Genomic DNA, 22507 nt, shown 5'->3' with positions numbered 1-22507 from the left:
ATAAAATTTTATATACTATTAATTTTATATACTATTCAGAACATTCGTTGCGAACGGCACTTTATTGGCTCAGCTTAGATTCGGCCTCAAAACTAATAAGTTTGGGCGATAAATTCATTTTGTAAGGCCTAGAGTATTATAAATTGCTTCCTTTGGTAATTCGTATACAAACTTTGTGTATACTACATATTATGTAATTTTCACATACTTTTTATTTAACATCTTCATGCCTTTGGTTTAATTTGTATAATAAACAATGCTAAAATCTACAAACATTCAGTACGTTAACTAAAGATGTATAAATTGAGTTGCTCTGTTCTGAACCCTTTTGACAATAGTTCGGAATTGAATGAATGTGGAGCAATATTTCAGTTTTACGGAAACATTTAGAGTTAAACTTTTTCTTTATAATCTATATCGATGTATGTTGAGGTGGGAATGGACTGTATGAAACTAGTTTACATTTTAACATTTGGAAGTAAAATTTAAAACTGTATGAGATATATATTTTAATGGTAAGAGTTTTTGGCATGAACATTATTAATCAACCTTGTGGGCATATAATTATGAAACAATTAACTTTAAAAATATCTCTTCCACGAATTTCCGCCGAGATCAAAAAATTATCATCAATGACGATCAGTGTGAAATTAATATATGTCTGATAATTCCTCCATCAAAACGTAGCCAAATTCATTAATTATTTTTTTCGCTCTCAGTCGTAGTTTATGCAAAACTTTTCAATGTATTTTTAGAGAAGCCTACCATAAATATTCCTTCAGTACTCCATGACTTATAAGCAGTGAAATATATAATCATATTTTCAGATCTATTAAATGACTAACTCCAAGATCAGACTTTTTATTTATATATTTTTAAATGTAAAAGTGTAAGTACTATAATATGTTATTTACGCAGCTGCGAGAAATGTAGACCACTATACATACCTAAGAAACATTATATTCGAGTTTGCGGGTGTGATTACACTCATTGTACCTTCGTGGCCTTCGACCACAAAGCTTTGGTTTCCTGATAAAATGTTATATATCTACACTACCAAAGCTCTCTCCCGCCTTACTCAGAGGTAGAATCTGTAAAAGAAAGTTATTGCGGATTAGTTATTAAAAGAGCATTGTAGCAAAGCTACTAGTGGAATAAGAAATTAGGGAAGTCCGTAATATTTATATTCTATTGTAGTTAATTAATAAGGTAAGCAAAAGTTTGGTCAGCTATAAACTTAACAGTTCCCGATAGAGCCATAAACTTAGGCCATCCTTTTATGTATCTAATATAATTATAAAAATGTTAACTTGGTTTGGTGCACTCAAAATCGGGTTCTTCAAGCGGATGCCAACATGTTAGGAAATATAATGCTTCAACAATAGGCGAAGTGTATTGTTCCAATTTAGAGATATTGTTCTCTCACCGTTGTTATAATATTCAGCGATCATTTGCGGTGCCATCGATAGATATCTTTTCATTGGAAAGATGATTAACCAAGTGCTGAAATCAATTTAAAAAAAATATCGCAACGGACGAGCGCACTTAATTTACAATAGTCTATCGTTAAAGTTGAAACGGTCTTTCTTGCTTTTGTTTGATTGACCTCGATGATTATAAGACTTATAGGCATCAAACTTATATATGAGGTTCTTGTTAAGGGTATATTAATCAGACATGCTTTACTTTTTAGATATTTTCTTCGGCTTTCCAAAAATTGGTATACTATTGTAATATAAAGTATACAATCATCTCGATGTGCAGATATATCATCATATTATCATCTATAAATTCAGTTTATATTTTTATATATATATATATATATATAATTATAGATTTATATTTATTATATATTACATCAGGATTTGATTTCCAATTTATTCATACTGACGACCGATTTTAAGTAAATCAAAGCATGGCCCACAAGTCGAATCGTATTCCTAAGATCCTAGTTTTGGGAGATAGCGGCGTTGGAAAAACGACTTTGATTAAGAATTATTTTAACAATCGAATTACGAACAGTTACCAAGCAATAATTGGAGTGGACTCCTGTACAAAACATGTCAATATCAATGATCACATAGTCCGAGTGCAGGTAAGCGACAATTTCGAGTTTAAGCTTAAGCGTAAGTTCACTGAATTAGTTGTTTCAAGATTTGGGACACAGCTTATATGGAGCGGTCAGTCACAAAAAGCATATTCCGCGGTACGGATTGCTGTGTGCTCGTCTACGATGTGAGTTCGGTTAAAACATTTACAAACTTAGAGAAGAGGCACACTGAAATCCTAAAACAAATCAATCCAAAGGATACCGCTCGGTTTCCCTTTGTCGTCATTGGAAATAAAGCCGATCTTGCTCAATGTAATGTGCGTTACAGAAATTAAATTCCAAGTAATATTTTCCAATTTTAAATAATTATATTTTTTAAATTTCAGGTATCAGCTGAGAGTGTACGGAACTGGTGTCAACTGAACAACAATATACCCCATTTCGAGGTCTCAGCATACGATGGTCGATGTGCGGAAGACGCTTTCAAAATAGCTGCAAAGTTGGCATTAGACTATGCGGAGGAACAGGTACCAATCGTTGCGGATAGTTCTTCAGTTTCAGAAACGGAAATATGATTAAATTATATCTCGTACGACTTAAGAGCTTGAGCTTTTAACTTTTGTATTTAGTTCTATGTATATTTTTTACAATTTAGATGTCTGTTATATTTTCGATACTTCAAATTCATTTCATTCAGTTGGATATACGACAAATATTCATTTTTTTAAAAACACATTAAATTTTTTTTCTAATTGCTTATAACAAGACTGCATAAGTATAAAAGCAGAGGAAAGTGCAATAAACAATTGATAAATAAAATTGAACTTATAAACATAGATTTCGACGGCAGAAGCGCGACATAGATTGATATCGAATAAATAACCACCAGGAATTATCTTGGCAAAAACCAAAATATTCTTGTGATTGTAAATTTAATAAAATAAAAATATACATTTTTATTGTAATTAATTTTATATACAAAACTAATAATTTGGGCGATAAATTCATTTTGTACGACCTACAGTATTATAATTCATAAGCAACTTTTGTGTAAAATAAATACGTTAACTAAAGATGTATAGATTGAATTGAATAACTTGAAAAATATTATTTCTTCCCAGAATTTCCGCCGTGATCAAAAAATCATCATCAATAGCGATCAGTGCGAAATTAATATATGTCTAATAAATACTTCACCAAAAGTAGCCAAATTCATTAATTATTTATTTAGCTCTCAGCCTATGAAAAATGTTCAATGTATTTTTAGAGAAACCTTCCATAAATACTCCATGACTTGTAAGCAGTAAAAAATATAATTAAATTTTCAGATCTATTAAATGACTAAATCTTTCCCAGGTCGGACTTTTTATTTATATATTTTTAAATGTTAAAGTGTAAGTACTGTAATATGTTATTTACTCATCTGCGAGAAATGTAGACCACTATACATACCTAAGAAACATTATATTCGAGTTTGCGGGTGTGATTACACTCATTGTACCTTCGTGGCCCTCGACCACAAAGCTTTGGTTTCCTGATAAAATGTTATACATCTACACTACGGAAGCTCTCTCCCGCCTTACTCAGAGGTAGAATCTGTAAAAGAAAGTTATTGCGGATTAGTTATTAAAAGAGTATTGCAGCTACTAGTGGAATAAGAAACATTGGAAGTCCGTAATATTTCTGTTCTAATTAGTTAATAAGGTAAGCAACAGTTTGGTCAGCTATAAAATTAAACTAATTCATAAACTAATGCCATCCTTCTATATATGTAATAATACAAATATGTAATAATACAAATATTAACTTTGAGTTGTGTGCAATTCAAAATCAATTTTTATTTATTTTTTAAATTCGAGCAGTGAGTAATAATCATGTAGGGAACTAATGCTATGAGTTTTAAAAACATTCCAAGACTTACTGCTATTTTCCTCAATATCACAGTCACTGGACGAATAATATATTATATCAATTTCAGATTGCGTTCGGCAGTAGCTGTTCAGATATAAAGTTATAATGAAATGAAAATTAGGTATTGCCCTGATCGAACAATTAAATTTGAAATTGAAGCTTCTCCACAGCCATTGAAAACTTCACACTCTGGATCTTGTTTTCCAATGGAAGGATATATGTATAGGCCAAAATGGAAATATAAATTTTCCTATTTCTCCGTTTTAGTCCACTCTGAAGAATCTTTATACTCAGACATTCTTGATCCCTGCACAAGTGTTTAATAGTCTGTCGGGCAGAATTTTAACGTTACCTTGAGAATTATAAAACCTATAGACACCAAACTTATAGGTGAGGTTCTAGGTAAATGTATATTGATCAGACACGTTTTACTTTTTAGATAACATGGCCCTCAAGTCGAATCGTATTCATAAGATCCTAGTTTTGGGAGATAGCGGCGTTGGAAAATCGACTTTGATTAAGAGTTATTTTAATGAACGATTTACGAACAGTTACCAAGCAACAATTGGAGTGGACTTCTGTACTAAACATGTCAATATCAATGATCGCATAGTCCGAGTGCAGGTAAGCGACAATTCACAGTTTAAGTTTCGGCGAAAGTTCACTGATTTCGTTGCTTCAAGATTTGGGACACAGCTGGTATGGAGCGATTCCTGTCTATCACGACAAGCATGTTTCGCGGTACGGATTGCTGTGTCCTCGTCTACGATGTTAGTTCCTCAAGCTCATTTACAAACTTAGAGATGTGGCACTCAGAATTCCTAAAACAGGTCAACCCAATGGATACCGCTCGGATTCCCTTTGTCGTCATTGGAAACAAAGCCGATCTTGGTCAATATAATGTGCGTTACACAAAAAATGAGTTCCACATAATATTTTCCAATTTTAAATAATTATATTTATTAAATTTCAGGTATCAGCTGAGAGTGTACGGAACTGGTGTCAACTGAACAACAATATACCCCATTTCGAGGTCTCAGCAAACGATGGTCGACGTGTGGAAGACGCTTTCAAAATAGCTGCAAAGTTAGCATTAGACTATGCGGAGGAACAGGTGCAATTCGCTGCAGATATTCCTACAGTTCTAGAAGTGGATGGTCGCAGTGCAAAAAAACATTGCGCGTGCAATTAAATAAGCGATTAATCATCTAACATCTCTTTAGGGGCACTTTTTAAACTTCATTTGTTTTTAACTACATTACATTTGTTTCTATAATTGTTGATAACAAGTCTGCATACGTATGACAGAAGCGGAAAGTGCAATAAACAATTGTCAAATAAAAAGAGATTTATAAAATTGGAGAAGTAGTTATACAGTAGATTGACTGACTAAAAACAAACAATTAAGCAAGGGGAAGTTTGGGGCAGTGCCTCATATCTGACGGCAAGAAACAAACATCAGAAATTATCTTGAAAAAAAGAAACAAAAATATTTTTGTGATTGTGAATTCAATAAAAATATAAATTTTTATTGTAATTAAAATTGATTTTTTTGGTAATTCGTACACAACATTTGTGTATACTATATATTATATAATTTTCATAATTACCATATAGTACAGTAACTAAAAATGTATAAATTGAATTGAATTAAATTAATGTAGAGTAATATTTCAGTTTTGCGGTAATATTAAGAGGTAAACTTTTTCTTATAATCTTTATCGATATATGTTCAGGTGGGAACGGACTGTATGGAAGTGGTTTACAGCCCAAGTTGTTAATCAATCTTTAGGGGAGATAGTTATGAAGTAAATAAGTTGAAGAATGTAAATATATGGTTGTTAAGATATGAATTTCCCCGAGCTTGGGGTTTGCTGAATAATCAATGTGAATTGCAGTCAGTTTATATTGAGTACTCCTGCCAAAAAGAGCTTCATTTATAACAAATTTCTTACCCCGTATTCGTGTACGTGAAACTAGAAAGAAAGCTGCCAGAGACTTGCCCTTAATATTTAATATAATTTTTTAAGCAGTCAGTCTACTGGAGTCCGGAGTGCAACACTACAAAATACCCTGAACAAAGATTGTGCTTTCCTTAAATAATGATTATTAAATGCTAGAATATTTTACGGAATCTTCTAAGAGAACTAGAGTCAGAGCCCAGCCGAATATTACCCTCTATTATTCGAATTTGCAGATATAAGCATTCATTCCCATCCACCATAACAGTATGCTTTCCTGATATACTCTTTACTCAGAGGCAGAATCTGTATAAAGAATTTCAATTGTAACATCACACAATTAAAGATAAATCTCAAACTTATTTCCAAATCAGGATGACTGCTGCAACAACCCGATCACCTAAGATCCTAGTTTTGGGAGATAGCGGCGTTGGAAAATCGACTTTGATTAAGAGTTATTTTAATGAACGATTTACGAACAGTTGCCAAGCAACAATTGGAGTGGACTTCTGTACGAAACATGTCAATATTAATGATCGCATAGTTCCCGTACAGGTTAGTTGTAATTCTAAGTTTAAGCTTTTATATAAGCTCACGGTTTTTTTGTTTCGAGATTTGGGACACGGCTGGAGAGGAGCGGTTCCAAAAGGTTACCACTTGCATGTTCCGCAACACTGATTGCTGCATGCTCGTGTATGATGTGACTGAGCGAAACTCATTTAAAAAAGTAAACATGTGGCACAAAGAATTCTTAAGGCATATAAGTCCAATGGATACCACTCGGTTTCCATTTGTTGTCATTGGAAATAAAACTGATCTTGATAAACAGAATGTGTGTAACAGCATCTGAGTTAAAAATATTGTTTAAGATATTTATTCATTTCCCAATTAAGGTATCAACAGAGCATGTTCGTCAATGGTGTCAACTGAACAACAATATACCCTATTTCGAGATCGCAGCACGGGATAGCCGACGTGTGGAAGACGCCTTTAAGCTAGCTGCAAAGTTGGCAGTGAAGTATTTCGATGAACAAGGTTCAGACGTTACTGATGTTTGTATAGTTCTGGACGAGGATTGTCGCAGTCCAAAAAATTGGGGTTACTCCAGTTAAATATTTTTATAGATATATTTTTTTAAATTTGATTGATCATTTTCATATTGCTTGTAATTGTTGATAAAAAGACAATAAAAAGAAAAAAGTGTCCCACTGAGAGATACTTCATACAAATACTACATAGCTTGCATCTGTATTTACTTAAGCTTATAAAATATCTAAAAAATATCAGGTCTCTAGCGCCAATATGCAAAGCACTATATCCGGTTTGCCAGGCCCTTAGTAGGCGTCGATATATAAATAGTTTTGACGGTCTCTAAAACTCATTCGTTTTTTAAGCAAGTTGGCATGATCATATTAAAAAAGTGTTGCCAATCACTTTAAATCAGCTGTTGACTTCGTATTGAATGTTTCTTAGTTCCGTGCAATAATTTAGTGACTGAATTCTGGTCCAAAATGTCGGAATCCGCGTCTGTTTCGCCATTCCCGCCGCCCCCGCCACCGGCGATAACGAATAGTTGCCGGACATTTTCAGAAAAAGATAGCGTAACCATTGCTGCGGTTCGAATAACGACCAACGATGAGTGCAGCTGGGCAACGGACTATCCGGACCTGCAGAAAGGTTGTTTTCTTAGTCGTGTATGCCAATACACACAACCCAAGAGATGCCAATATACTATCATCTCAAGCATCCTACAAGTTAGCAACTCAGATTCGTACAATATGTAAAGATGTGCATTTTAAACATACAATTACAGATAGGGCCCACCTGTGGATTAACAGCTCTAAGTATGTTACTTAATGGGCAGACAACAGCTACGGAATTGCTTGCAGATGCCAGTACACAAAAGTACACAAAAAATGGTGAAATGTTCAGTGCTCTATATTTATTCGAATTGGTGAAGAAGCATATAAACAGCCCATTAGAATGCCAATTTCACGAAGGCTCTTTAGATTGTGATAAGATCAAGGACCAACTGTATGCTGGAGCGTGTTTATTGGTTCCGTATCCTTTTTCAAACAATATTTTGCCCACATATTCATTCAGTATGTATTTTGAAATATATTTTATGGGTCGCACTGGTAACGCGTGTAGTGCTACCCACAATATACTAACTTTTGGTATTATTTAGTGCTTTAAAGAGAACACAAAAACAAAACACGGTTTTCACAATATTTTAGTAATTTGTTAATATTTGATAAATTGGTATTGAATTCGTGTTTTTTTAAATGGCAACTGAAGAGGAGCAAGTATGTGAATATGCCTATTATTTAATTATAGAACTAACTTGTGTGCTTGCAGCTTAGCCAGGTAATACTGCCGGTCAAAGAGCCGCTAGACCTAATTCGCCTGAGCTTGGATGAGAAGGTGTACGTAAAAATGCGCAATGAGCGGGAGTTGAGAGGACGCCTACACGCCTTTGATCAGCATTTGAATATGGTGCTAGGCGATGCTGAGGAAACAGTAACCACCGTTGAAATCGATGAAGAAACATACGAAGAGGTGTACAAAACTACAAAACGCACTATACCCATGCTGTTTGTGCGGGGGGACGGCGTTATATTGGTGTCCCCTCCTATGCGAGTGGGCTAGAGGGATAGACGGTGACAGGATTAGATGAACTGTCACACGGTGTTTATTAGGAATGCTGCATTTTTTCTTATTGTATTTAATTGCTTTAAATAAAGTGCTACAGATTGTGTGTCTCAATTGAGTGCGTTTGTTCCAAACTTTTGGTTGACCTTAAATCTAGATATATATCTTGAATATTCAGGTATGATGCCGACGTCAATCATGCGCCCTGCCAAAGATCTGGCCACCGCGCTCACTGGGCACTTATTGTGGGATACCTAATTGATGATCAGAATGAGGTGAGTGTTTAGTGAATTATGGTATAAACATGCGATTAACTTGACCTTTTTGCAGTTCTACGTGGTGGCACGCCATGGTAAGACACGTAACCTAGCTGTTTGGTCCTTGGTTGCCTTAAGCGATAGCAATGCCAATCTTGTGGAATTTGCGCATCCTAAGGGTCACGAAGACCTCACATTTCTTTTGCCCCCTGGCGGCATTGACGGTGACCTAGGACTGAGAAAGCGCTCAATTGTAGTCACCAATCTGCCATATCAAATGGTTCAAGTCTTTTAATGCTATAATTGTAATGACTCGGTCTTCATAAGAAATAAAACATCTTTCGATCTGTCTTGAAATGTTATATATATGTATATATATATATTTAATAATACAATTATAAATTACACATCTTATATTTGATTTAATTTACGGTATTTCGCACTCATTCTCAACGCTTTTGACATTCATCTTAAATTGATTAACGTTCGCACCCCATTAGTACATTGTTTTTGAAACAGATTCATTACATATCTTTTCTATATAGTGTATTGTGTATATTAACTTGCTCAATCTCTGCATCGACTGCTCACACTATGAATTTTTGAAAAATCACAACAATAAGAGTAGTACATATGTTAGAATATGCTGATTAGATAGGTATATATATATATATATATTGTATAAGTAGATATTTAGTTGCACATACAGATGTTTGAATTTAGATAGTATATAGACGGGTTGGTTAAATATGCATTCACATTGCTAAGCAGTTGTAGTTAGAGTTTGCTGAATATTCTATATATTTAAGATAGTTTTGTTTAGTTTAGATAATGCCAGAGTATACTACATTCCGCTGTTGCCATGGGAAGAGCAGAGAGCTTGAGATCATGTGGCCTAATCCAGAGCCCTTCTTCAGGCAATGCTCCCAACTCTTGTATAGCACCTGCTTAGATTGAAGAACAAGCTTATCTAAAAACAGTTTGTAATCGAAACCATTTGGCCAACTGGTTAACAAACTTGATTTGAGAAATTCATTTCTTGCAACTGCAACTACATAGATAAAGTTTACTTGTACAGGATATTTGATACGCGTTAATTTGATCAAGTGTTAAACGTTTCGATTTCATAATTTCACTATGTATAATAATTATTTAGTTATTAAATATTGATGTGTGATGCTTGTGTCAAAAATCGAAAGTTTTTGATAAAATCACAAAATTTGCGTTTTCTTGACTTAACAGAACATTAGAACCTAAACATATTTTATTAACTAAAAATTTACAAATATTAACTATAAAATAAATTATCATTCTTCTTAGTAAATAATATTAATTGCCGTTCATCTGTACGGCTCCCTTGCTCTATGTATGTATGCATGTGTCTGTACGCGTTTTTAGCGAGTTTTCATGAAAATGGGCATTGGATATTTGTTTGACTAGGTTTATTCGGCACACGACATGGGCGTACAGCCGATAAGGGCAATGGGAAAGTTCTTAACATGAGTTTGCCACTGCGACGATAACTGGAAGAATTTTACGCCAGTCCACTCGGTGCCGTCAATATAAACTGTGGATACAACAAAGTGAGCATTATAAATCTCATAAGCGAACAATAAGACTTACCACGCAAGGGCACGGGATGTGACTGCTTGGGTGAGCATATTAGACGGGCCACACCCTCGACGCACTGCTCCTTCTCGAGATCACGCTCCTTGTCCTTTTTCTTGCCCAAACGCATAACTGTAAATGAATTTTGACTGTAGTAGTCCATAATATTGTTTAGCCCGAGCGACACTTACTTTGCTTTTGCTTCTTCTCCTTGGTAGCGAAACTAACAGTCAGTCCATTGGACATATCACCCATTTGCTGTGCACTCTGTGGCAGGCGCCACACCTGCAGATTCCTAAACGTACTCTTAATGCTATTCTTGCCGCCGCCCGAGTCACTGCCACGCGACATGCCACTCTTTGACTCCTTGGCATGAATCTCACCGTGCCTCACCAGCGGCCAATAGTCTATTTGTAGTTCCACGGCTTCTGCTGCAGACAGCGCTCCACTTAAGGTCTGCGATTGCATGGAAGAGGGCGTTGTCAGTGCCTCATTGGCGCCCCGCTCACGATGCGTTGAGCCTGACGCTGGCGTCGTCTGCAGCGGTGGCGAAACGCGCCCCATACCCTGGCCTCCTTGTTGTAGCTGCTGTGACTGCGGCGGCGATCCCGATATACCACCATGCATACTGGGTGTGCTCTGATTACCGATGGGTATGGGCACGCTAGAAGCGTTTGTTGAGCCGCCGCTGCCACCGCTGCCAGTCATATTAGACGCGGTGTTTTCCTCCAGGTCCAGCGAGGCTTGTGTATCCAAATAGCCAATGCGTACGTCCTGCAGCAGAAATAAAAGGTAAATATGATACCACATAAACTTGAATGACTGCTGTACATACGCTGACAAAGGGCACAAAGATTTGACACGAGTCCTCGTCCTTATAGTTGACCATGGCTTCGGCAATTGGTATCTGTGTGCATGGCCCTGCCGCATGCAGATAGCGTTGTATACGCTGCACCAGCTCCGCAATGTCTGACTTTGCTACGGCCGCTGCATCAGCCAGATTGGCAGTCAGAGCTGTGGCATTGACTGTGGTTACGGCACTGACTGCGGCCGCTGTGGCTGCTGCGCGTTCGCACAACTGCGACCAGTTCTCGGAGCCAAACATGGCGGCATACGCCTGATCCATTTGGCTAAGATGACGGGCTACGCTGCCGTTGCTGCTGCCACCGCCAATGGGCACCAGGTAGAAGCGTAAGTGATTTAGCCAGTCGGGAGGACGCACGCCCAGCAGTTCCACGTAATGTCGCAGAGTTGCGCCCTGCAGCCAGTCGCCGCCAATTAGGAGCACCTTTACCGTGTGCGGTGGCTTGGCGTTCGAGTTGCAACTGATTGGAGAAGAGAAAGACGTGAAATGGTTGTGGCTTCAACTAATATTGGGATATCCACTTACTACTTTTGGATCTTGGCCATTAGCGCCTGGAGCACAGCCTTGACCTCGGCCGTATTTTGTGGCACAAATGCCGGCTTAAAAGAATTGGCAAACAACGTGACGAGCTTAGCCAGCAGTGTACTACCGCCCAGAGCCTCAGGCGGACTAATGATGGTCACCACCTCGGGTATAACATTATCTTCACCCGCAAACACGCGGCTTAGCTGATCCAGCAGCAGCTTTCGCGGCTCTACATTTGTGGGCGACAGGCAAGCCTCCAGCGCTGAACGCGGCTCGGCGCTCAAGCTAAGAGTGTGCTTTCGTTTGCCCGCAGCATTGCTGTTGCTCCCAATGCTCGCGCCGGCTGCACTACCTAGAGCCACCGTATTGCTTGACGTGCGAAAGAGGCGCGAACGCTTCTCTGTCTGCACCTGCGCTGGGCTAATGCTGTTCATGTTGCCCGTGACCGAGCTGACTGGTGTCAGTTGCTGATATCCTTGCTGGCGCATGAAATCCTTGTCTCTGGGTGGACTGTTTTGGGGATCGGAGTTCTGGCCATCGGTGTACCCAGCATTGCCTTCATTGCCGGAACTATCGTTGCCAGCACGATCTGTGAAGGGAGTAAATAGCAATTGGATAAGTTAGATATCAATCAATATTCTATTCGCACTTCATATAGGGGGAGTTTAGGATATATTGAACGAGGTGAGGTGCACTAAAACTCGATTGATCAAAAGAGAAAAGCTATTAGAATGCATGCATGCTATGATTTGAAAAGGCAACATACGCCCCCATCCCCTTTTTCTGAACCGCACTGCGCAACAACTGACTCTTGCTGATGAGTCCGCATATATATAGGTAGTTCATTCCAAGGTGTTCTAGTGCGTAGTGCGTAGTGACGACGGTAAATTGGTAAATAAATAATAAATGCGACGTTCGTACATATATAGATAGTCATGACTTTTTACTAGTTCCAGCACATATGTACATATGTACATACATAAGGTGTATGCTGGTTAAGCACCTTTCGATTGTGTTTTATTTATATTTGTATAGCGTGTTCCACTTGAATTTTCTTAGCAGTGTCGCAATTAATCTCAATGGGGGGACAAGACTACACATGCAATGAAAAGGCTAAAGGAGAGGTGGCAAATGGCCAGTAGCATTGACGTAGTGATTGAGGATGCGTGTAATGTATTTTTAGTGTGTTATTAATTGAAACAAAAAAGTAGCTCAAAATAAACTCATGAATCAATTTATGTTCTGTTTCTTTTTGTTGGGCTAAAAGCGCTCGAGCATGGCATGCATAGCTTATGTATTTCTTTTTCAATAATACTCTCTTTATAAGACAGCATGAATTCTTATTTCGTTTCCTGTACATTCCTACGGCTCATTTGCATTTTTATGACGTCACAACATTTACAGCACTTTTAACTCATGCAATAACAGCAGCCGATGTACGGTCACATTGTCAATGTAAGCTCTGCATATTCAAGTGCAATAGCATTTACATGTAAGCCTGGCTATGTGTGTGCGTGTGCGTGTGAGTTAAGTTTTGTGTGCATGTGTGTGTATGTGAGCAAGGGCGTGCGTAACGGGGCGGCAGGCCAAGGATTTCAATTTTAAAAATAAACATAACAAATCAGAAGTTATTAATGTGTTTGTTTGCTTGCGCAAGTACAGTGCACATTGGATATGGTCACTGGCATAAGTTTGAGCTCGTAAAGGCATAGTAGGTCTGTCAGTCAATCAGTCAACTCATATATCAAACGTGCCTTGTACTTTTTCTGATTAGGTAGGGCTGGTGTGTGCAGGAAATAGGTGTAAATTGAGTATGTTGTAGCTGAGGGTCGGAAGTTGGATTTGGATAGGAATTTAAATTATTAGTGTTATACGGTTCTAGGGTATTAAGTGTGGGTTTTCATAATTTTTGTTTTTGTTTTTATTTGATTTGCTGCAGTTTACACAGACCTGGTGTTGTAGCCGAATTATTATTGTTTGTTAAATGAATGCTTTTTTGGTTTTTGTTATATTCAATATTGTAAGATGAATTGGTCAATTGGTCGCTCTTATCCGATGATCGGCGCTCAGAGTTTCCTGCAAAAGAAATTTGTACAAGCCATGCAAAATGTTTTGGTTTTTCTTTGTTTGTGTATTAAATATAAATATAGGAAACAATTAAGCTTTCCAATCGATAAGTGTCAGTACTTAGGTAGTTAATTAAAAATACAATTGACAAAATCAAACAAGAAATCAAAATTAATTGTAATTGCATTGCCTCCAATTACGCTCCCTTCCCATGGCGCCCTTTCGGGCCTTTCTTCATAGATACATAGCCATGTATGTATGTGTGTTAAATGTGTATCGGTGTTCATGTATGTATATGTATTTACACATGTATGTACAATATATAACTGTCACAATTGGACAAATGGTCCACTGTATTGACTGCAAGTAAGTCTTTTACAAGCCCATCCAATTTTTGTCTCTCTCTCTCTCTCTCTCTCTCTCTCGCGCTCTCTTTATGTTTCTTAGTGACCTTGTAATTGTGTGAGTATCTGTATATGCGTAATTGTGTGTGTACAAAACGTGCTGCTGTTTATTTTCGCACCAATCGTTGCCTTGACCGAAAACTGGCAAAAACAAGTCACACTGAACTAGTCTGTATGCACGAATAGGTAATACCTCGCATTTAAACATTTTTGAGGATATGGGCAGGGTCTGCGAAGTGTTTAATATTTTTTATTCACGTATTTCGTAAGCTAGCGGATGTTCAGAAGGACAGGCATCCGACATTCCTTCTTCTGTCGTCTACATATATTTTTACATTAATAATCTACCCCATTTATAAAACTTTCAATAGGCATTTAAAGAAAGCAGACAACTACATGCTCGTTTTTCGAGATGTGCATGAAAAAATACTGTTGCTTGCTTTTCGGCAGAAAGCAGTTTATCGTCTCTCAATCACAAACGGAAATACAGTAGTGTAGGTATTTCAAATGTTACGTCACAAAGTAATACAAATATCAAGAGAAGGCAGCTCGTCAAATACTTTGAAATTACTTGAGCAATGCTCCCGTGAAAATGCAACAACGATAGCAACAACAAACACAACCAACAGGATTAAATATGTATGTATGTACATAGGAACTTACCCGTTGCACCGCCAATGCCGCTGCCTAGGGCGCCGCTGCCATTGCCCGAGAGACTGTCGTGCAGCATGATTCGCGAGTTGGTGAAGAACGGACGCAGCGATGGCTTCGGCGTCGACCCAATCGATATGCTATCCATGTCCGGCCCGGAATCATCGCCCTCGCAGCAGGAAAGTGACTCCAGCTCCTGAAAGAGTGCATCCAAGTCGCGTTCGCCACGCAATGCAGCTGTGCCACTATGTGTTTCATCCTCCAGCTCTCCGCTGGCCTTGAAACGCTTCAGCAGTGCGACAATTTTCTGCTTGAAATTGCGCTGCTGCAGTGAAATCGTCTGCAGGAAACGAAATGGACAAAAGTTCGCTTACAATTAGTCAAACAATAACTCAACTGTTGATAGAGCAAGTCAAAGCATGTAATAGTCCCAGAGTCTGAAATTTTCGGCTATAGGACAATCAATATATACACAAAATCACATGCATTCACAGCGACTGCGCTTTATCTTCCTACAGCCTCCCCAAAGGTAGATAACTTATTGAAGAGCTGCGGCTAGGATACATGTTTGTAACATAATTTTTAAAAATGATTTTGGGAGAAATTGGTTGATATAATGACAATCTGTAATATTTATAAGCTGTATATATATTACAAGATTCTTCATACTAAATTTACTCTGTCTTTCTATTAAGCACTGAAAACCAAGTTAGAATATCGTTGTTACATGATAATAAAAAATACATGATATCTAAAAGAATGAATATTTTAAATTTCAAGCTTTGTATTATACGAAGAATAAATCCTGATCAATAGCATATATATTTTATAAGGGCTGTCTCTTTCTCTTTCCTTGAATAATCCTTTTATTTGTGAAGTATAATAGAAAATGAGGCCTACAACTAGAGCTATATATATATATATATCAATATGTGATATAATATATATATAATAGTATAATAAACATATATATTTATACGCATATATTCATACTAAAATATCCATTGCTTAACTAGTTTTTCCTGTCATAATATACACATAAATGCTTTAGGGGTAGCGGCTATAAAAACTTTAAGTTCTTGTGGATCGTTAAAATAAAAGCTGATGGAAGTTTAGGTGAACAGTTTTATGCAGCTGCAATGCTTAAATAAAATACAAAAGTCACTTAATTGCTATCATGTCTTTGCGTCTCTCTGCCTTCATCTTTCCCTACACCACTCTCTCTCTGTCTGTCATTAAGCATCTTTTTATCTACGGCAGACTTTTAAATGATCCTGACAATAAAAGCGAATACATTAATAACGGGCAGCAGCAACAACCATATTTATACTGACAGCAATGAAAACAAATGACGCAGTCTAATATTACCACCTGTTCAGGTAACAGGCGCACAAAGGAGGCGTCGCAGTCGAACATGTCATTTTGCGCCGGCAACTAGTTGCCCAGAGGGGTACGTACGATGAAGTGGTTCCCTACCCATCTCCCTACCGGCCTCCTCTATATGTGTCGCCCACTTTATTCATTCGTTCGCCTTCAGCTTATAACTGGGTCTGCTATTAGCTTGATTCTTAAATATTTATAAGAGTTCTTAAGTTCTTAAGAAATCTGTCCCCCACACTATATATTGTTTCTTCTGGCGCTGCTTCGGCATTAAGCACAAAGAACAATATGAAATTGATTTTCTAATTATACCTAAGCCACAATGCCTGTGTTATGGACATGTTTCACTGAGCCCCATTCAACATGGTATTAAAGTCTAAATGCGACTGCAACAACTTTTTTAATCTTATCAAACGCACTGAAGATTTGTATTTAGCTATCTCTGTGATTATCAACAATTTGTTGGCAAACAAATATAAACAAAAATAATTTTCTTTTCAATTTAAATAAAATAATTAATTTTATGGAGTACTTCAGGTATTTCATGTAGGGACTTAAATCTTGAAATATCTCTTCATACCCTCGCATGATAAAGGGTCTAGGTTTGGCAAATCGAAGACAAATTATATCTTTTACTGTTCAAGAGCTGCGACATATTCACGTCTACAGATTCACCTTTCAAATGGAAAGGAACAAATTATCAAAGTAAGAGGAACACTTAGACAACTTACTTTACCATTGTTTGCACACTTTTTTGTTACAGGGTATATTCAAGTCGGGCATGCACATTTACAATTTATCTTTGACGTGTATGACGCTGTGCACTCCCTGATTGATTTATGCGATTCAGTCAGCCAGTCAATGAGATGCGTCTGCACTTGCAGCTATTTCTGGTTAATGACATTTGAAGCAGCAGCGATTGAAAATTCATTGCATAAATCAAGGCGTAGGAGACGTCAGCAAAATCGTGTTAGGCTCGCATTTGAGGCGGTTAGCGAACCGCATCATGAGACCCAAATCACATAACAACATAATCTGATTATTCTGCCGATACTGTTTGTGGTACTGAAATAGCCTTGTGGCTTGTGCGAATGTTCAAGGCCAGACACAACAATTGTCAACAAGTTCGATCACAAATTCCTAGCCTTGCCATAGTTTCACCTAAACATAGTATCCATCTATGCAATGCTTTAGCCAAAGTGCAAAGTGAGATTGGGCAAGCGAATGCCGAAAATGTTTTCGCTCTACGGAAATAATTGCATGCTGTTGCCCCGATTATTGCGTCATCTGTTTAAAATGTCGAAAACAACATAGAGACAACAACAATAGCTGCAAACGAATAAAATAATAATGTATATTATGTATTTATATACAAATTTACAAATATAGAGCAGCTGCTACGGCTGGCAACTTGTCACAGCCCAAAGCCTTTGATAATTGCAGCCATGCGAAATGAGCGATCATAACAAAAACTAAGCTGTGCACCAAAAAAATACGCATTAACTTTATAATAATTGATATAGATATATATCTGCACAATATTAGTTAGAAATGACCCATGCCTGCTGTGATAAAACTAGGCTGGCAAAGTCTAATTTTATGAAATTATGGAATTATATATATATATATATATATATATTAAAAGCCAAACTTTTATAATATTCTAATAACAAATATTTAAAAATATAGAAATGAGTGTTGCTAGGGTAAGTTTAGTATTATATTTAACAAGTTTAGCTAACATAGTGAAGCGCGAAACTTATCAAATTATTTTAATCGAATTAAAAACCAAATGGAAAGCTTTGTAATCTAAAATTGTTTTTTTTTTTATCAAAGATAACTGAAGTTGATATTTGTTCAGTTCATAATGAACTGAAATTGGAAACATGCTTAAAGGAAAGTGCCCTTGACTGTGGCCATGTCAAATGAGCAAAACAATTATTTTAAATAGGTGGGTGGACAAATTGGGACACACCTGTTAAAGCTTACACGATATACATATGTATGTTTGTATAATATATACGCTATTGTGATATGTGTGTATGAAGTTGTGTCTGTTGAGTGACTCACCCGACTGAACTTGGCACGGGATGAGCTCTTGTCCTTCATTTCGAATTCGCTGTCACTGTCCACGGGATGCGGATGATGGCCAACTATTGCGATATCCTCAATGCCCGATCTTTGCAGTTTATTGCGATACTTTCGCATATCATGCTTGGCCGGATTATAGTCACGCTTCTGGTCGTAGCCGGTAATGGCCAGCTCGTTGGACTCGTCGTTGAATTCCCCCGAACTGAATTCGGCTTCCTCGTCCTCGTCTGAGTATTCTGCAACGCGATCTGTCAAAAGATATACGAGCATTCATATAATAGGCCATTCAAAATAATACTACCAAGTTTCTAACATACATATTCTTAAATATATGTGTGTTTGTAGGTATCTAATAGATACTATCTATACAAACTTAGACGTAACTGTCTAAGCTCGCGACAGTTGTGTGGTTAAGCGTTTGCCAGACGTGACGATGCGACCGACAGCTTCTTTTTGCGTTGTTGTTTCAGGCCGCCGTTTATGAAGTTTACTTAATAATTCTCTTAACCTTTTTTGTTTTTACTTGAACGCGTACTGCGTACTTCATCAGAAAATGCAGCAAAGTAAAATGAAAAAAAAAACACGCGCGCTGCTTTTGTTTTGCCGCTACCTCCACTTCTGACGTATACGTAAATAAATTAATCACAAGATATCAGCGTCGAGTTATCGGTTCATCTCACTTCACTTCGATTGAATAGAGACCGTTTCTTACGACGTGTGCTTCGCTGCACGGTCGCCAACTAAATGAATGTGCGCTCTGCCGACTCTTTACACACAATGCTTGTTGCGACGTCAGCAGAGGCAGAGACAGAGGCAGCAACAGTGACAGAGCGGGCAGCAGCGTTAACTGCAAAGAGCGCGCCACTTTCTCACCTATGCACTGAGGCAGTGGACAGCGGATAGTAGGCAATGAGCGATGGATGATGAGCTGTCCGCGCACTGGGGGAAATTGTTTGAAATCATTGCGAGAAATTTTACGGCAAACGCCTAGCTATATGCGAGGGTCGATCCAACTATATATATATATAGATAAATAACATACTGACTTATACTAACAAAAAGTACATAGACACATACTATATTATATTGATATATATAAGTTATCGAGCTTTTTTTATTTTTATTTTTTATGAAATCTAGCTATCGGATCTCAACATTAAAATAATTTCTTATCGAAGGCATTTAATTGAAAGTTTCTTGCTAAAAAGTTTTGTTATCTACATCATATTTGACAGATAAGCAACATTACTAAATTGCATAATTTTTGGATTGCATAAAGAGTTTAAGAATAGAATTCAAAGAGTATTTAAGCAGATAAAAGGAAGAACGAAGTTTGTCTCTGTGAGCAAGAAGGCAAACACCTGCAAATATAATTATAATTAAACTGTAAATTATTAAATTAAATTATCTATACTGATAAAACTTCCCTCGAACAGGCCAGACCGTGTGCGTTATCACACGTAAGCATGAGCTATATATACAAACATACTCACACTTATGTATATGCATGTATTTGTACGAAAGCTCTTGAGTTGTGCGGGGGCATGGCAAACGGTTATTAAAGTTATTTTTACGCATCGATTCAGTTAATTGAAGAAAATACTCATCGATGAGCAGACAAACATAAATACATACGTGCGTATTTATATGCACGTGCATGTATTTGTGCTTATATATGTATATGTATTTATAGAAACTTAAAAACTCTCTTTAGCGCACTTTCTATCTCTCTCTCGCTTGCTCACTACTTAAGCTTGAGCTTTCAGCGTGTGGGCTTGACGGCACGAAAGAAAAAGTCTGATTAGATTTCTGCTGTTGTCATTGTCTCTTCATCTGTCTATTGCTTATTATTATTGTCTGCATGTAATTCGTCGATCGCAGCGTTTGTTTGCCTGCTGTTTTGCTTTCTGTTTTACTATTTATTTATTTTCTTGCATGTTTTGCTGCCGTTATCATTTACACACAATTCGAATCGAGCGTTTACCGGCCGGCAACGACAGCCGCCCATCGCGTGCCCAAGCAACAAAACGTGTGAATCGAAAATGGACAAAAAAAATGTTGAGGCCCTAAGATCGTAGTGTGCGTGTGTGTGTGCGCGTGCGTATGTGTGTTGTTTTGAGTGGATAAGTGTTACTTTTAACAACATTAAACAAACAGTTAGCTGATTATAAGCCCAGGTGATTACAAAACAAGCATCTCAACCAGGAACGGACTCATGCTCCTTGTCTACAAATTGCTGCGTTTACATACATACATTCACACATACATACGTACATATGCGTACATACATATGTATGTATTCTGGTTATCTTCAGCAAGTGGCGTGTGAGGCGATCAGACAATAGCATCAGCAAGATTCCACTGTTAAGTGGAGCAGCTGCTGGAGCAGCTGCTGGAGCTGCGCACGGATGCATTGCAGACGTTAGCAATAAGGAGAAGAAGAAGATCAACAATAAGTTTTCATCTTTAATTGGAACTGTTATTATATATACGTATATCTGTCTTGACCCATCTCATATTTTTAACAATAATATTATGGGGAATTTTCAGTTTTACATTTTTTAAACTTTTCTTAAAGTGTATATAAATATATTTAGTAAAATATGACTATGAAAGATGCGAAGTCAATATCTGTATAATATCAATATCTGTATAATCCATGTTCACGCTAGTTCCCAGTATTAATTCTTAAATTTCCAGGAAAATATGAAAATTTCTCATCGACATACATACTATATGAAAATCTGCAATTTTTGTGGGCTGCTTTTCATAGTATAAACGGAAAGTAAACAGAAAATGGCAGACAAAGTGTTGCTGCGAGGTGCTAGAGTGGCCAACATTAGCGGCCAAAATGGGTGGGGTGAATTTCCCCACCTGAATCACACTCCGCAGTGAGTCGCAGCTCACCAGATGCCACACTTATGGATGCCCACGCGCACCATGCGGCGTATACATAATGAAAATCGTATTGAAAAGCGACGAACGACATTGATTTAATGTTATGTATATATATGTTGCTTGTATATATATATTTATATATATATATGTATTCACATAACTGATGCTGTTCTTCTTGTGGCGGAACGTTCCATGGTTGCGGCTTTGGCAGGCAACCAACAGATAAACAACAGACCAAAAAAGTACGAGTGCCTTTCACTTGCATGCACGACTGGTTGTACCCTGTACTAACAGTCATGTAGGCATCACAGACATTTACAATATTCATACTTTCGCGTCAACACGTTAAGGTTAAAAAGTTTTCTGACTTTTGAAATTAATTACAAACAAATTTTGAACATTATTCAGAAACTATTCGATGGTACCACCCTGAATGATGAATTGACTCAATCAAACTCCCAATTAAAAATGAAGTAGATATTGTAGTCAGTCAGCGAAATAGTCGTAAATTAGTATAGCCCATTCTAAGTCCTCCATAAAGCACAGATGGCCATGGCCAGGTTGACTGGGGCTGTTAGGCTTATATACTTTTCATTCATTTTCAACGTTTGTAGGGTATAAAAAAAGTGGCTCACAAAAAGTACTGTTACTACGTTGACCTTGGCCAACAACACGTCGCTAGAGCTGAAGCTGTAGCAGCAGCAGTAGCAGCAACAGCAGCGGACATTGCCATTAGATGACAGTCGAGACAACGAGCGGGGAAATGGGCCAGGCGGGGCGGGCTGGAGGTTGATGGCAGCTGTGAACAATAATGCGCCCTAGCAACGCTCGACATAATTTACGCATTTTGCCATTAAACACTCAGCGAATAATATATATATTTATTTATATATATATGGGTATGCATGTATGTGTCGCCCGAATGGACCCAATCCCAGCCCAAAAGAGGCATCACAGCCACCCTCATTTATCCACCTGTGCGTCATACTCTTGCTATGCCTGTCCTCTGCTTAAGTTTTCTCTTTCTTTTATTTGCGCTTATCTCTGGCGCACAAGGACAAATGACTTAATTCCTGTCAGAAGCAGCTACAAATGACAATGCAGGCACTTCAACTGCGTAATATTCAAGGATAAATTCTTGGCAACGGCTGTAATACCATAATTTATACCTTTTGTGGCAAGACCCT

At 37.6% G+C, this 22507-nt stretch overlaps 4 protein-coding genes across 10 annotated transcripts in view; 3 read left to right on the top strand and 1 right to left on the bottom strand.

The window, feature by feature from the left end:
* Positions 1–3682: 3682 nt before the first annotated feature.
* Positions 3683–6406, top strand: LOC111602702 (ras-related protein Rab7-like). Of its 2 annotated transcripts, XM_030222892.1 has the most exons (5): positions 3683–3754; positions 4401–4585; positions 4645–4863; positions 4935–5075; positions 6297–6406. In XM_030222892.1, exons 2-5 carry the CDS (start codon positions 4406–4408, stop codon positions 6324–6326), a joined length of 570 nt encoding a protein of 189 aa, XP_030078752.1. In that variant the 5' UTR covers positions 3683–3754; positions 4401–4405; the 3' UTR covers positions 6327–6406. The 2 variants fall into 2 exon arrangements, with proteins under 2 accessions (XP_030078752.1, XP_023175703.1); XM_023319935.1 differs by lacking the exon at positions 6297–6406 and having other exon boundaries at positions 4935–5270.
* Positions 6407–7281: 875 nt separating this feature from the next.
* On the top strand, positions 7282–9142 carry LOC111602739 (UPF0692 protein CG33108). Of its 3 annotated transcripts, none has more exons than XM_023319990.1 (4): positions 7282–7676; positions 7736–7983; positions 8753–8849; positions 8905–9142. In XM_023319990.1, exons 1-4 carry the CDS (start codon positions 7434–7436, stop codon positions 9124–9126), a joined length of 810 nt encoding a protein of 269 aa, XP_023175758.1. In that variant the 5' UTR covers positions 7282–7433; the 3' UTR covers positions 9127–9142. The 3 variants fall into 3 exon arrangements, with proteins under 3 accessions (XP_023175758.1, XP_023175760.1, XP_023175759.1); XM_023319991.1 differs by having other exon boundaries at positions 7523–7599; XM_023319992.1 differs by lacking the exons at positions 8753–8849; positions 8905–9142 and adding an exon at positions 8111–8125 and having other exon boundaries at positions 7736–8024.
* Positions 8125–8670, top strand: LOC111602740 (U6 snRNA-associated Sm-like protein LSm3). Its single transcript, XM_023319993.2, has 2 exons — positions 8125–8228; positions 8281–8670. The coding sequence occupies exons 1-2, from the start codon at positions 8208–8210 to the stop codon at positions 8569–8571; spliced, it is 312 nt and encodes a 103-aa protein (XP_023175761.1). The 5' UTR covers positions 8125–8207; the 3' UTR covers positions 8572–8670.
* An 844-nt stretch (positions 9143–9986) lies between the features above and the next one.
* LOC111602688 (phosphofurin acidic cluster sorting protein 2) overlaps positions 9987–22507 on the bottom strand; it is a 36870-nt gene continuing 24349 nt past the window's right edge. Inside the window, exons 1-9 of one of the 4 annotated variants that reach the window (XM_023319915.2) lie at positions 18740–19100; positions 18402–18670; positions 14964–15291; positions 13780–13905; positions 11830–12418; positions 11275–11764; positions 10631–11213; positions 10455–10571; positions 10274–10398 (exon numbers count right to left, since the gene is read on the bottom strand). In XM_023319915.2, coding sequence (XP_023175683.1) covers positions 10274–10398; positions 10455–10571; positions 10631–11213; positions 11275–11764; positions 11830–12418; positions 13780–13905; positions 14964–15291; positions 18402–18539 — 2496 coding nt within the window. In that variant the 5' untranslated portion in view covers positions 18540–18670; positions 18740–19100. Of the gene's footprint in view, positions 10399–10454; positions 10572–10630; positions 11214–11274; positions 11765–11829; positions 12419–13779; positions 13906–14963; positions 15292–18401; positions 18671–18739; positions 19101–22507 lie in introns of those variants that run through there. The other 3 variants (XM_023319912.2, XM_023319913.2, XM_030222970.1) reach the window with 3 other exon arrangements.

This window comes from Drosophila hydei, unplaced genomic scaffold (assembly GCF_003285905.1).
Source record: "Drosophila hydei strain 15085-1641.00,03,60 unplaced genomic scaffold, DhydRS2 tig00000063-arrow-pilon, whole genome shotgun sequence".
Taxonomy (NCBI): domain Eukaryota; kingdom Metazoa; phylum Arthropoda; class Insecta; order Diptera; family Drosophilidae; genus Drosophila; species Drosophila hydei.
This window is presented reverse-complemented; position numbering and strand designations above follow the sequence as displayed.